Below are 11,794 nucleotides of genomic sequence, written 5' to 3'. Positions count from 1 at the left end.
CCTCAGAGCTCAGTCCATGACACTGAGCCTTGGTGGGTGTGCTAACAGCACCTTTATCACCCTGCTAACACAGACACTGTGAGGAGAAGATTTGCCCCATGTCTGGAGTGTTACATCCAGGTCTGCCATCCCCCTACCCCACCATGTGGATGTTTAGGTAAATTGAAGGGCGTTTGTAGGAAAAGGGTAGGTTGAGAATAGACTTGAATATTGTGTGATACACGGAATGAGTGAAGCTGTGATGGCACTGGAGATCTGTCTCGGGATTTGCAGAAGACCTCACTACGAAAGATTCCACGGGCTTCCCTTATTTGATTCCGGGAGGTAGTTTAGACCAGTGGGCAGAAGCTTTAGGGAGAAAAGGCAGATTTGAGCTCCATAAAGAAATAATCTCATGGTAACAGCTGTTCGGAGAGGGAATGGGATAGTTGTGGGCTCCCCCTTACTGGAGGTGTTGAGGTATAGGCTGAGTGGTGGTTTGTCAGGAAAGCAGTATAACAGATACAAACATCAGGGGGTGCTTAGACTATTTCATCTGTGGGCTGGTTTCACCCAAAAGAGTCTACGTGTCAGTGAAGAACCAGTGGTGCCTTTTAACACAACAACAATGGTGTATAAGGTGGATGTGTCCTTCCAGGGAAACATCAGAGAATGACCACTACGTCGAGCCAACACCTCCCTACCTTTAAGCTTCCCATGTGAGTGAGCGCTGGCTCCCAACTGCACTTGTCTGGGCTTCATTGTTAGGGCACAGACAAACGCTTCCAGCCACCAAGGCAGAGAGGCCCCCAAATGTAAGGGCCATTCTGTTTTGGTTTTCCATAGCTGGGGATTGGTCTCACGCTTCTGTAATCTCTTGCTTATGAAAGGGCTCTGTTCTCTCTTGGTACCCACCCCCACCCCTTTCACAGATCAAATACCAAGTGCATTGGACAGATAGAAGCCAGAGTGAGAAAATGCGTTTTAATAAAACCCCATTGATTTTTGTGGGTGGGAGTCAAGGAAAAGGCACCTAAAGACACTTCCATCCCCTGCCACCTCCCCCCCCATCCTGACCTACTCCGGGGCGGCGGTCATACATCGATTGGCTTCCTAGATAATAGATTGTGCCACTGGTAGGGACCTCCGGGGACCAGCCCGGAGCTGGAAGAGTTGCACGTCTCCAGCCCAGCCCTGAGTTAATCAAACTAGCAACAGGATCTCTAGCGGCAGCGGTGGCGGTGGCGGCAGCAGCATTATGCGTGATTACTGACAGGCACCAGCTGCTGCTGCCACAGCCGACTCGAACGCACTATGTGGACTCTCAGATCGAGAGGCAGATTCCTGACTAATCCCAGAGGGCTGGCCCAGCCTCTGCTCCCGGGGCTGCTAGGAAGCGATGACCACTCTTGTTAGCCCAAGTTGAAGAGAGTCCAGCTTTGCCTGGGAGCGGGGAGAGGCTGTGATATTTACAAGACAGACAAGAGAGAAATATGAACTGAAGAGGAAACATGTATGGAAATTATTCTCACTTCATGAAGTTTCCCACCGGCTTTGGCGGTAAGTATCTCACTTGGGCCTCACTGTGTGGACCTGTCTGCAAAGACGGAGAGGAAATTGGATAACTGGATTAGTACTGAATGAAAAGGAGAGCATATTTGTTTATCTGCATATATGCTGCTTCTCTGTGTGAGAGTCTGGGTCTAGGCATGAGAGAGGGAGAGACGGGGCAGGAGACAATGTTCCGTAGGTGAGGCTGTGTTTGCATAGCAGGGCGAGTGAACAGAAAAGGGGATATTCGAAGGAGAGTGCTTAAGCCAACACATGCGGAAATGTCTGAGACAAAGATAGACTAAGAACGTTGTTATAACCCAACGTGTTGGTGTGAGCATGAAGAGTGGCGGAGTTAAAGAGAAATTACTATGCTATACCTATTATTCAACTTGTAATGAAAAAAATGTGGTTAGAAAGATTTTATCTATGTGAAGCGTCCCTGGGATACTTGGTAACAAGGGCATGTTTTTGCTTTTAATTTAAAAGCAGCTTTCCATGTAATTGGATTTTTAAAAAGAAAACAGAGCACTTTAATTTGCCACGGGGATTTTCCTTCCTCTGTTTCCTTCCTTTTGATTTGCTGGTAGCCTCTTCTCCCCTCCTCTGCTGCTGACCCCAATTCCAATGCAAGGGTTGCTGCTATCTTTTCCATTCTGGGGTTGGGATCTGGGTGGACAGGGGTCTGGGGTCTTATAACAGAGAACTGGCAAATGGAAGATCCAAGCGGCCAAACCAGGCAGACCAGTCCAGTCACACTTCAGAGAGGCTTCCAGTTCTGAAGACTGGGTCCTCAGACTGCCTTAACGCCCAGGCGCGTCAGTCCAGAGGATCCCTCCATTCAGTGATAGGGATGGTGCAAGCAGTTATCCAGCTCTGAGTAAATGGGACAAACAGCTGACCAACTGGCCTCTCACTTGTCAGCTGGAGGCATGTAGCTGGTGTTCTTGGGAGCCAAAGGGCAGCTTTTGCCCTGTGGATGCTGGCAGGCAGGACAAAGCAGAAATTCTTGTAAGGTCTTGAGAACTGCAGAGTCTCTGCTCCTCTGACCTCCTCAGCAGACAGATAGCCAATTCATCTGAAGGCTTGGGAGTGAAGGCTGCCCTCTAAGCCGGGCAGAACACTTGCAGGCATGGCAGAACACTGCAAGGTGAACGTGGCCTCTGCCCAGAGGCTTCTGGCCGGGTTGTTTGCTCATTCATTGGGTAGTTTTTATGAGCCAAGCATGGTGCTAAATGCTAGAAATACAATATGAATGAGAGACAGTCCCTGCTCTGGACTGGGGCAGGTTTGTTAAATACATTTTAATACTGTGCAGTGTGTGCTATATGGGAGGCGTGAGGAGGGAGCTACCTGGACGCACGGGAGGGGCCGCATAGGAAGGCTTCTGGAACAGGTAATGTTTAAGTTATTTGGGCCAGCCTGGTGAGATGGCTGAAGGAGAGTGGTGGTCAGTGATGTAACCTGGACATTTGATCTCCAGTTCCTAATTGGACCCTGTGTGTGAAAAGCCTTCTCATCTCCCATCTCTGCCCCATTCACAGAGCTGACAATCACTTTTCTTTTCCTTCTGAGTTCAGTTGACCCAGAAACATGCTTATCCTCAGCCAGAGTCTCTGGACCCCCGAGCTCTTTGAGGATATGGCTTCATTAACACTGAGGAGACCCTTTGAGTCAAGGATGAAGGTATATTTCGGGAGAGAGATAAGATATAGACTGGAGAAAGGATACAGTCTAAAATTCTACAGGGGCTGCCTACTGGAATCTTGGAATGTTAGCACCCTACGGGACCTTAAGGAGCATCTTAGAACTCTTGTTTTACAGATGTGTAAACTGAGGCTTAATGGAAGGCAGGGACTAGTCCAAGGATACGTGGATTGAGGGATAGATCTTTCCCAGAGAAGCCCCCGACTCAGATTTATGATACCAAAACCAAAAAACCCATTGCCGTCAAGTAGATACTGACTCGTAGCAACCCTATGGGACAGGATAGAACTACCCCATAGAGTTTCCAAGGAGAGGCTGGTGGATTTGAACTGCTAACCTTTTGGTTAGCAGCCGAGCTCTTAAACACTGTGCCACCAGGGCTCCAGATGTTTGATAGTATTGCTTTACTCTGATAGTGAAAAAAGCATATGAGAGAAAGAGAGGGAGAAACAGAGACAGACAAAGATGGAACAAGTCAGCTGAGTTTGGTTGAGCTGAGCCAACTGTGTGACCTTAGGCAACATACTGAACCTCTCTGAGCCAAGCCTCAGTTTTTTATCTCTAAAATGGGGTGTATAATCTCATCTTAGATAATGATTGAGAATTAAATGACTAGCCCATGAAAAAGCAGCTACTATACTGTTGTCTATCTACTGTACTAGGGTTTCATAAAAGCTAAGATTTTCATCCCTCCATTTTGCTCATATACTAACATGCAAATTAATTAAAAATCAGACATAACTGTAGAATACAGACATTTCTGTAGAATCATGAACTAGGAATCTGGGAAAATAAAATTAAATCCACTCTCTCTGGCTTAAGTTTCCATAATTGTGGGAGCCCGGTATTTAGTGTAATTAGGTTTCAGATGGAAGGAAACGTGCCTGTGCAGCCGCGGAAGAACATAGGCCATGTAACACTGGGAACGGAGAGGAAAGGGTTAATCTAGGTTGTTGAAACGTCTCCCTGGAATGTTACTTTTCCTTGTCGTTCCTGAGGGAAGAAAACAATTATTTTGTTTAGTTCTATTGATGTTTTCCATTTTGTTTGTGTGCGCCAGTTAAGAGGAGGCTTAAACGCAGCCAAAAGACTCCGCCTCCCCCTGCAGGGAAGCTTGTCTGTCCAGGACCGGAGAACTTGCAGTGATGAGGGGGGAGGGCAGGGGCAGGAGGGCCCACCTGCAGGCGGAAATCTGAGGATTGGAGGGCAGGTGACCTGCAGCTTCCACTTGCCTTTGCCCCAGTACAGCAAATTATGCAGCACTTGTTAAATGATTTGGTGTAGAACCCCCTCCCCTTTTATATCTCAGCAAATGGAACCATAGAGAGCTCCTGTGATTTGCGTGACCATCTCCAGGGGAACCAGCATCACCCTTTGGAAGTAATACCCGGGGTTTGTGTCTGGGGCTGTGCTTACCAGATATAAGACTATAGATCTAGTCAGTGGACAAGAAACTGGTCAAATTGGCCAAAGGGTGGTGACTACCCTGGGTGGCCGTGCCCCACCCCCAAAGGCACCCACTCTCCCAGCTCTGGGCCCTGCCATGAATCTGTGATGACGAGATAACCCTTCTCTTCTCATTCTTTTGCCAAGTCCTGGGTTTGCCAGATGCTCAGTTATTTGTTTTCCTGGGATGAGACCATTGCTGCCTCTAAGAAGATGGCAGAGCAAAGCCTGTAACCCCCCATCCAATTGTGCAGTAATCCTCAGGGTGAGAAGGAGATCAGGGAGAGAGAGGACTTCTCTTATTTCATGCAACAAACACGCTGCGACACTTACTAAGGGCCAGCTACCATTGTAAGCACTTTACCAATCTCAGCTCATTTAACCTTCTCAATGTTACCGCAATAACTCAGACTGGAGCCGCCTGCCACAATAGCCAATTCTGAGACAGGGGTGAGGGGAGCAGCAAGATGTTTATTATATATCGATATATAGGAGACGGAGGGGAATAGATTCCTCCAAAACACCCGTCTCCGCTACTGGAGATCGGCTGGAGTATTTTATAGGGACAGGATTATGGATCTTTTGTGGTAGTTTCCCCTTGAGGTGATGATGTCTTAGATGAGTTAACCTTCTACTGGTATTCTACTGGTGACATCTTTGGGGATTATCTGGCGACATCCTGCTTTTTCTTGTCACAAGATTGGTGTTTTGTTTGGTTTTTCATTCTTAGATCATTATCACTTGTTTTCCACCCTCCAGGGAGGAACATCAGTCAATCTTAAACCTTTTTGTAGAGACTAGAATGGGAGGGAAAAATCACGAGACAACGTGGCGGTTAGCAATGGGGAGTAAATAATAGTGAGCTGGGCCGATGCAGCCTCTTCCACTAACAATCCTCTGAGTAGGTTCTATCACCACCATCCTCACACTCCTTTATAGATGAGAGAACTGAAGCACTGAGAGGTGAAGTGACTTGTTCCAGGTCCCATAGTGAGAAAATGGCACAGCCAAGAATTTAAATCCAGGCAGTCTAGCTCTAGAGTCCATCTTCTGCTGAGCTGCCTCTCATGGCTTCTACAGGTGACAGATTTGCTCTGTGAAGCTGTGGGGCAGCAGCACCCCCTTCCACCCTAAGAGGGTGAGGAGCCTCAACCCAGCTTCTGAAATCCTGCCTCAGGGCTGTAGACACAATGGCCTGGGCATTGAGGAATAAAACACAAGCTAGTTTAGGAGCTACTGAGGAGCAACAGTGACCTCTGGAGAATTAATTGGTGGCTTCTCCTGGGACCTACTGATCTGCAAGAGTCCTGCCCCACAGACCCTGAGCATTTGTGTAGAACACTCCCCTGTTCATCTAAGAATGGCCGTAGAAGAGGGGTTGAGTTAGAGGTGCTTGTGTGTGTGTGTGTGTGTGTGTGTGTGTGTGTACTGTATTTTTACACAAATAACATGTTCTGTTTGTTTGCCAACCATGGTCTCCCCCCACCAGAAGTATTTTCATAGGCACCTCTATGCCAGTTTTCTTTTTTACATGTTGCTATAAAAAAATTAGCGTAGTGAGCTTATGAAAATACCTCACCGGGGGAGGGTGCGGTTGGCAAACAAAGGTGCAAGGCATGCGTTATTTGCATAAAAATATGAATATGTGGGAGGAAGGTGTGTGTGTATGGGAGTGTATGTGTGTTTGGATGTGTGTGTATATCAAAGGATGGTGGGCGGAGTGTATGCGTGTGAGTGTTCATGGGAGTATGTGTGTGAGTGTGTTTGTGGGGTATGTGTGTGCATTTTTGTGTTTGAGTGGGAGGAGAGTGTGTGTGTGAATATGTGGGTGTATTTATGGGGTGTGGGTGTGGATATGGGAGGGGAGAGTGTGTGTGAATATGAGGGGGAAGGTGTGAGTGTATTTGTGGGGGTATGTGTGTGTATATGTGGGAGGAGAATGTGTGAGTGTATTTATGGGGTGTGTGTGGGTGTGTGAGGAGACAGTGTGTGTGAATATGTTGGGGATGGTGTGTAAGTGTATTTGTGGGGGTATATATGTGTGTGTGGATGTGGGAGGAGTATGTGTGTGTGTGTGCACACGCCAGAACATATTTTTTTTTTTCCCTCCACAGATGTGTGGGTGGCTAACTGAGACCCACCATGGGTGTGAGTGGTTAGGGTTTATGTAGGAAGGAGTAACTGTTTATGAGATTTAGGAAGGAACATGTTTAGTATAAACTATTTTCTGAAACACTTACAATCTTACCAAGAGATAGAGAGCTGAATAGCAACTGGGGGAAGAAATTGTGCAGAGAGTAATCTAAATTCTCCACCTCTTCCTTCCTCTCATTATGTGGCTTATGCATCTGCAGAGAACTTTGCCACCAGAACTGGGTGGCTGGGATGCCAGGGAGTCCCAGAGGAAGCTGGTATTTTCTCCTTCATTTGAAAGTGGAAGACACAGAGGCCCAGGGAGTGTAAGAAGCTTATTTTCTTGAATGCTTGGGTTTTGGTAACTGTTGTGAGATTGGCCCAGGTCCTGGCTTGGTGATCCTCATAAATGAATAAAATTAATAGTTAACATTTATTAGGCACCTACCGTGTGACTGTGGGAAACACTGGTGGCATAGTGGTTAAGTGCTACGGCTGCTAACCAAAAGGTCAGCAGTTTGAATCCACCAGGCGCTCCTTGGAAACTCTATGGGGCAGTTCTACTCTGTCCTACAGGGTCGCTATGAGTTGGAATCGACTGGATGGCAAAGGATTTGTTTCTTTTTTTTTTTTTTTTATGTGACTGTGTGCCATACACTCTCCCAAGGGCTTTACATGCGTCCTATCATTTAATATTCTCAAAGACCCTTGGAGGGCAGGTACTATTATTATCACCACTCCCATTTTGCTGACAGGTGAAGTGAGACACAGAGAGGTTGAGTAACCTGTCCAAGATCACCCAGCTGGTAAGAAGCAGAGCCAGAATTCAAATCCAGGCAGTCTTGGCCAGGGCTGCTGTGCGAAATCCCTACACTGCACTTGCAGAGGAGCCCTGGTGGCACAGTGGTTAAGCACTCACCACTTACCGAAAGGTCGGTGGTTCCAGATCAGCCCCAAATGAGTGAATTATGTGTAAGAGCAACAACGAATGCGTTTGATCCTTACCCTGTGCTGTTCACAGTTTACTTACTGGTCATGTGAATTTTTGCTTTTGAACATACAGAACTGCAGGAATAAATAAAATGACCGGGGTGAGGGAACTGGGCCTCCAAAAGTGCTAATGAAACAAAAGTGAAAAAATATTTTTTTACAGGTAGAGCCCGCTTTATTTTAATACATGCAGCCTGGTTTTGTGTTCTAGGGCAGGAGTTGGCAAACTTTTCTGTGAAGGTCCAGATAGTAAACATTCAGTCTTTGCGGTCTGTTCCACTGTTTCCCGAAAGCAGCCATACAACGTGTGAACAAGTGGACACACTCATGCTGTGTGCAGTAAGCTGGCTTTGATCAGTAAGTTTGATCATTCTGGAGCGGTTTTATTCCTGTTTCTGACTGCTCTCCAGTTAGCAAGTCTAAACTGCCTGTTCCCTTGACTTCCTGTCACAGAACTGTATCATCAAAGCTAGATAGAGGGGCCTGAGGATTATCTGGTCTACCTCTCATTTTACAGATGAGGACATTTGGGAAAGTGGGTGTCGCTTGCTCTACTTCTTTTTGTGGTCTTCAAATTGGATTCCTCTGAACCCCCTCGGGGATCACCTGTAGGAGGTGGGTGAAGGAAGGCTAAACCACAGAGAACCCCCACATCCAAATTTGGCAAAATAGGTCGATAACACTAACCATATAGGGCAAGAGTGAATCTTCCATACTATAAGGATTAAATAAAATAATGCCTGGCCAATTGCAAACACACAATAAAAATGAATTCCCTTTTCCCATTTGGAGAATATGGTACTAAATTCAGCTAGAATTTTGTGTGTAGGTTTTTCTTAGAGGAGCTTGTTTAAAGCATTAGGCTGTGCATGATGAGAGGCTGACAGAGTGAAGTAAATAAGACATGAATCCTGCCCCCGAGGGAGCACTGATTTCAGAAAATTATGCTAGAACAAGTCATTCGCCAGCAGGTGCTCAGCAGGATGGGAGCCATGGCCTAAAGCCTTCAGCCCTTTTGCTTCAGGAAACCCTGGGCCCGGGCCGGTGACTGGATGAGCCATGAGCGCCTTGCTTTCCTCGACTGTGAATGGAACAACCTTAAGCCTCTTGCTCCCTTTTATCAGATACTGTAATAGATGCCGAGGGGGCAGGCAGCTAGGGTTTCTGTGCTCAAGATCAGTCTCAAACTCCTGATGCAATTTCAGAACTCGGCATCCAAACTTCAAAAATGGAAAGGCCTCAGGGAAGACTTGTGGTCTTTAATTTTTTTTTTAAAAAAAAAAACTTTATAAGAAGTTAGAGGAGCAGTAAAGAAAGTACTTAATAAATATTTTGGGATGCTTCTTCAAGGCTAGTTGGCTGGGTTTCGTTGCCATGACTCAACATCTCCTTTGTCCCCCTTTTTCATTTCGTTACTCACTAGTCTTAAGGGGGGAGTCTATGGGTGGTGCAAACAGTTAAGCACTCAACTATTAACTGAAAGGTTAGTGGTTCAAATACACCCAGAGGTGCCTTGGAAGAAAGGCCTGGCAATCTACTTCTGAAAGATCATAGCCATTGAAAATCCCCTGGAGTGCAGTTCTGCTCTGACACATGTGGGGTCACCATAAGTGGGAATTGGCCGCAAATGGTAGTGTCATGAAGAAGCAGTCTCTTGGCAAACTTGGAGTTCATTGCACCTGTGTCTTCTCAGCCCGGTGGTATGGGGAGCAGAGCAAAGGCTAGAGGTCATCAGCAGGGCAAGAATATTCTAGTCTGACCTGGGAATGCCACCAGTCAGTCAGTCAGCACGTACAGGCTAAGCACCTGCCCTGTGCAAGGGTTGTGAAGGGGACAAAGAATGAAGACCCATCCTTACAAGCTAGTTACTAGTTATAAGCTCATAAACCTTCAGGACATTTGGGAATTACTTATTTGTGGAAATCATTTTTGGGGCTGAGTTTAAGTGAATGGATCCAAGCAATTTAGGATCGAAGAACAAATAGTGCTATGTGCATGACTCGATGGTAACAATGTACTAAGAATATATTTCACTATATTTTACGATGACTGTAATCTTTAGAGAAGCCCTGGTGGTGCGGTGGTTAAGCACTCTGCTGTTAACCTACCAGCTGCTCTGTGGGAGAAAGATGTGGCAGTCTGCTTCCATAAAGATTTACAGCCTTGGAAACCCTATGCGGCAGTTCTACCCTGTCCTATAACGTCACTATGAGTCGGAATCAACTCAACGGCAATGGGTATTTTGGTAGTCTTTAGAGGACAGTCCATATTTAGAGGCTAGGGAGAACATATCTGAACAAGAGGTCCAGAAAGACGAGAAACAAATTGAGGTCAAGGTCATGGACTCAAGAGCTGGGTTCGGACAAATTGGTGTTCAAAGGACATCAGGAATAAGAGGTGAGTGGGGGAACCCTCAGCAGATACCTCCAACACTCACTGACATTTGTCTTTGTAGACTGACAGGACCATGGTGTGCCAGTGTATGGGACTGGCTTAAAGGGACAGCCAGCCAGCCTTTCATTGCTAGTAGAACTCTGGCAACGCTCATATGTGCTTGTTGCTGTGTGCCTTCGAGTTGATTTCGATGGCCTGACATCCATTTGTACCAGCAAAGTTCACAATTTGGTTGTGGGTAGGAAATGTGGCATGCAAGCAAAATGCCATCAATAACATGTAGAAAGGTTGACAGAAAGTATGCTAGACTAGAATTAGATTCTGGGTCTAGAACAATTCATAGCCAGCCCTTGAAATTGTCCCTTTATCATTCTGAACCTCAGTTTCCTAATCTGTCTAATGGAGATAATTCTTGCCTTACCAACTATTGTGAGTCAGTTTGAAGCTTGAATGAAGTAGATAGTGGGCTCCAGGAGGGACTGCTGTATCCGTAGTGCCTAACATAGGGCCTGGCACATAGTACGCCCTCTCTCTCTCTCTTTCTCTCTCTCTCTCTATATAATTTTTTTGTGTTTTAGGTGAAAGTTTACAGCACAAATTAGTTTTTCATTCAAAAATTTATACACAAATTGCTTTGTGGCATTGGTTGCAATCTCTGCAATGTATCAGCACTCTCCTCCTTCCCGTTTCCACCCTGGGTTCCCCATATCCGTTCATCCAGTTTTCCTGTCTTCCTGTCCCTTCCTGCCTTCTTGTCTTTGCTTTTGGGCAGGTGTTACCCATTTGGTCTCCTATGCAGGATTGAATATTCCTCACATGTGCTATTTGTTTTATAGGCCTGTCTAAACTTTGGCTGAAAGGTTGACTTCAGGAGTGGCTTCAGTTCTGAGTTAGCAGGGTGTCTGGGGCCATAGTCTTGGGCATTCCTCCAGGCTCTGTCAGACCACTGAGTCTGGTCTTTTTTTGTGGATTTGAATTTTGTTCTACATTTTTCTCCCACTTTGTCCAGGACCCTCTACTGTGATCCCTGTGTGTAAAACTTTTCTTGGGTTTTTGCAGTGGTGATCTCACACAATATTTGTTCTAACTTTTCTTGGGTTTTTGCAATAGTGATCTCACACAATATTTGTTCTTTTGTGATTGACTTATTTCACTCAGCATAATGCCCTCCACATTCATCCATGTTGTGAGCTATTTCACAGATTCATCACTGTTCCTTATTATTGTGTAGTATTCCATTGTGTGTATATACCATAATTTGTTTATCCATCCATCTGTTGATGAGCACTTAGGTTGTTTCTATCTTTTTGCTATTGTGAATAATGCTGCAAAGAACATGAGTGTGCATATGTCTGTTCGAGTGATGGCTCTTATTTCTCTAGGATATACTTCTAGGAGTGGGATTGCTGGATCATATGATATTTCTATTTCTAGCTTTTTAAGGAGGCCCCATATTGTTTTCCATAGTGGTTGTACCATTTTACATTCCCACCAGCGGTGCATATGAGTTCCAATCTCCCTGCAACCTCTCCAACATTTGTTATTTTCTGTTTTTTTTTGATTCATGCCAGGTAATGTCAGGGTGAGATGATAA

At 45.8% G+C, this 11,794-nt stretch overlaps 1 protein-coding gene across 1 annotated transcript in view; it reads left to right on the top strand.

Annotated features, from left to right (window-relative positions):
- The first annotated feature begins 1,302 nt into the window (after positions 1-1,302).
- Positions 1,303-11,794, top strand: part of RXRG (retinoid X receptor gamma) — a 65,348-nt gene continuing 54,856 nt past the window's right edge. The window contains exon 1 of the mRNA XM_004385763.1: positions 1,303-1,539. Coding sequence (XP_004385820.1) covers positions 1,491-1,539 — 49 coding nt within the window. The 5' untranslated portion in view covers positions 1,303-1,490. The remainder of the gene's footprint in view (positions 1,540-11,794) is intronic.

This window comes from Trichechus manatus, unplaced genomic scaffold, assembly GCF_000243295.1.
Source record: "Trichechus manatus latirostris isolate Lorelei unplaced genomic scaffold, TriManLat1.0 scaffold00145, whole genome shotgun sequence".
Classification (NCBI taxonomy): domain Eukaryota; kingdom Metazoa; phylum Chordata; class Mammalia; order Sirenia; family Trichechidae; genus Trichechus; species Trichechus manatus.
This window is presented reverse-complemented; position numbering and strand designations above follow the sequence as displayed.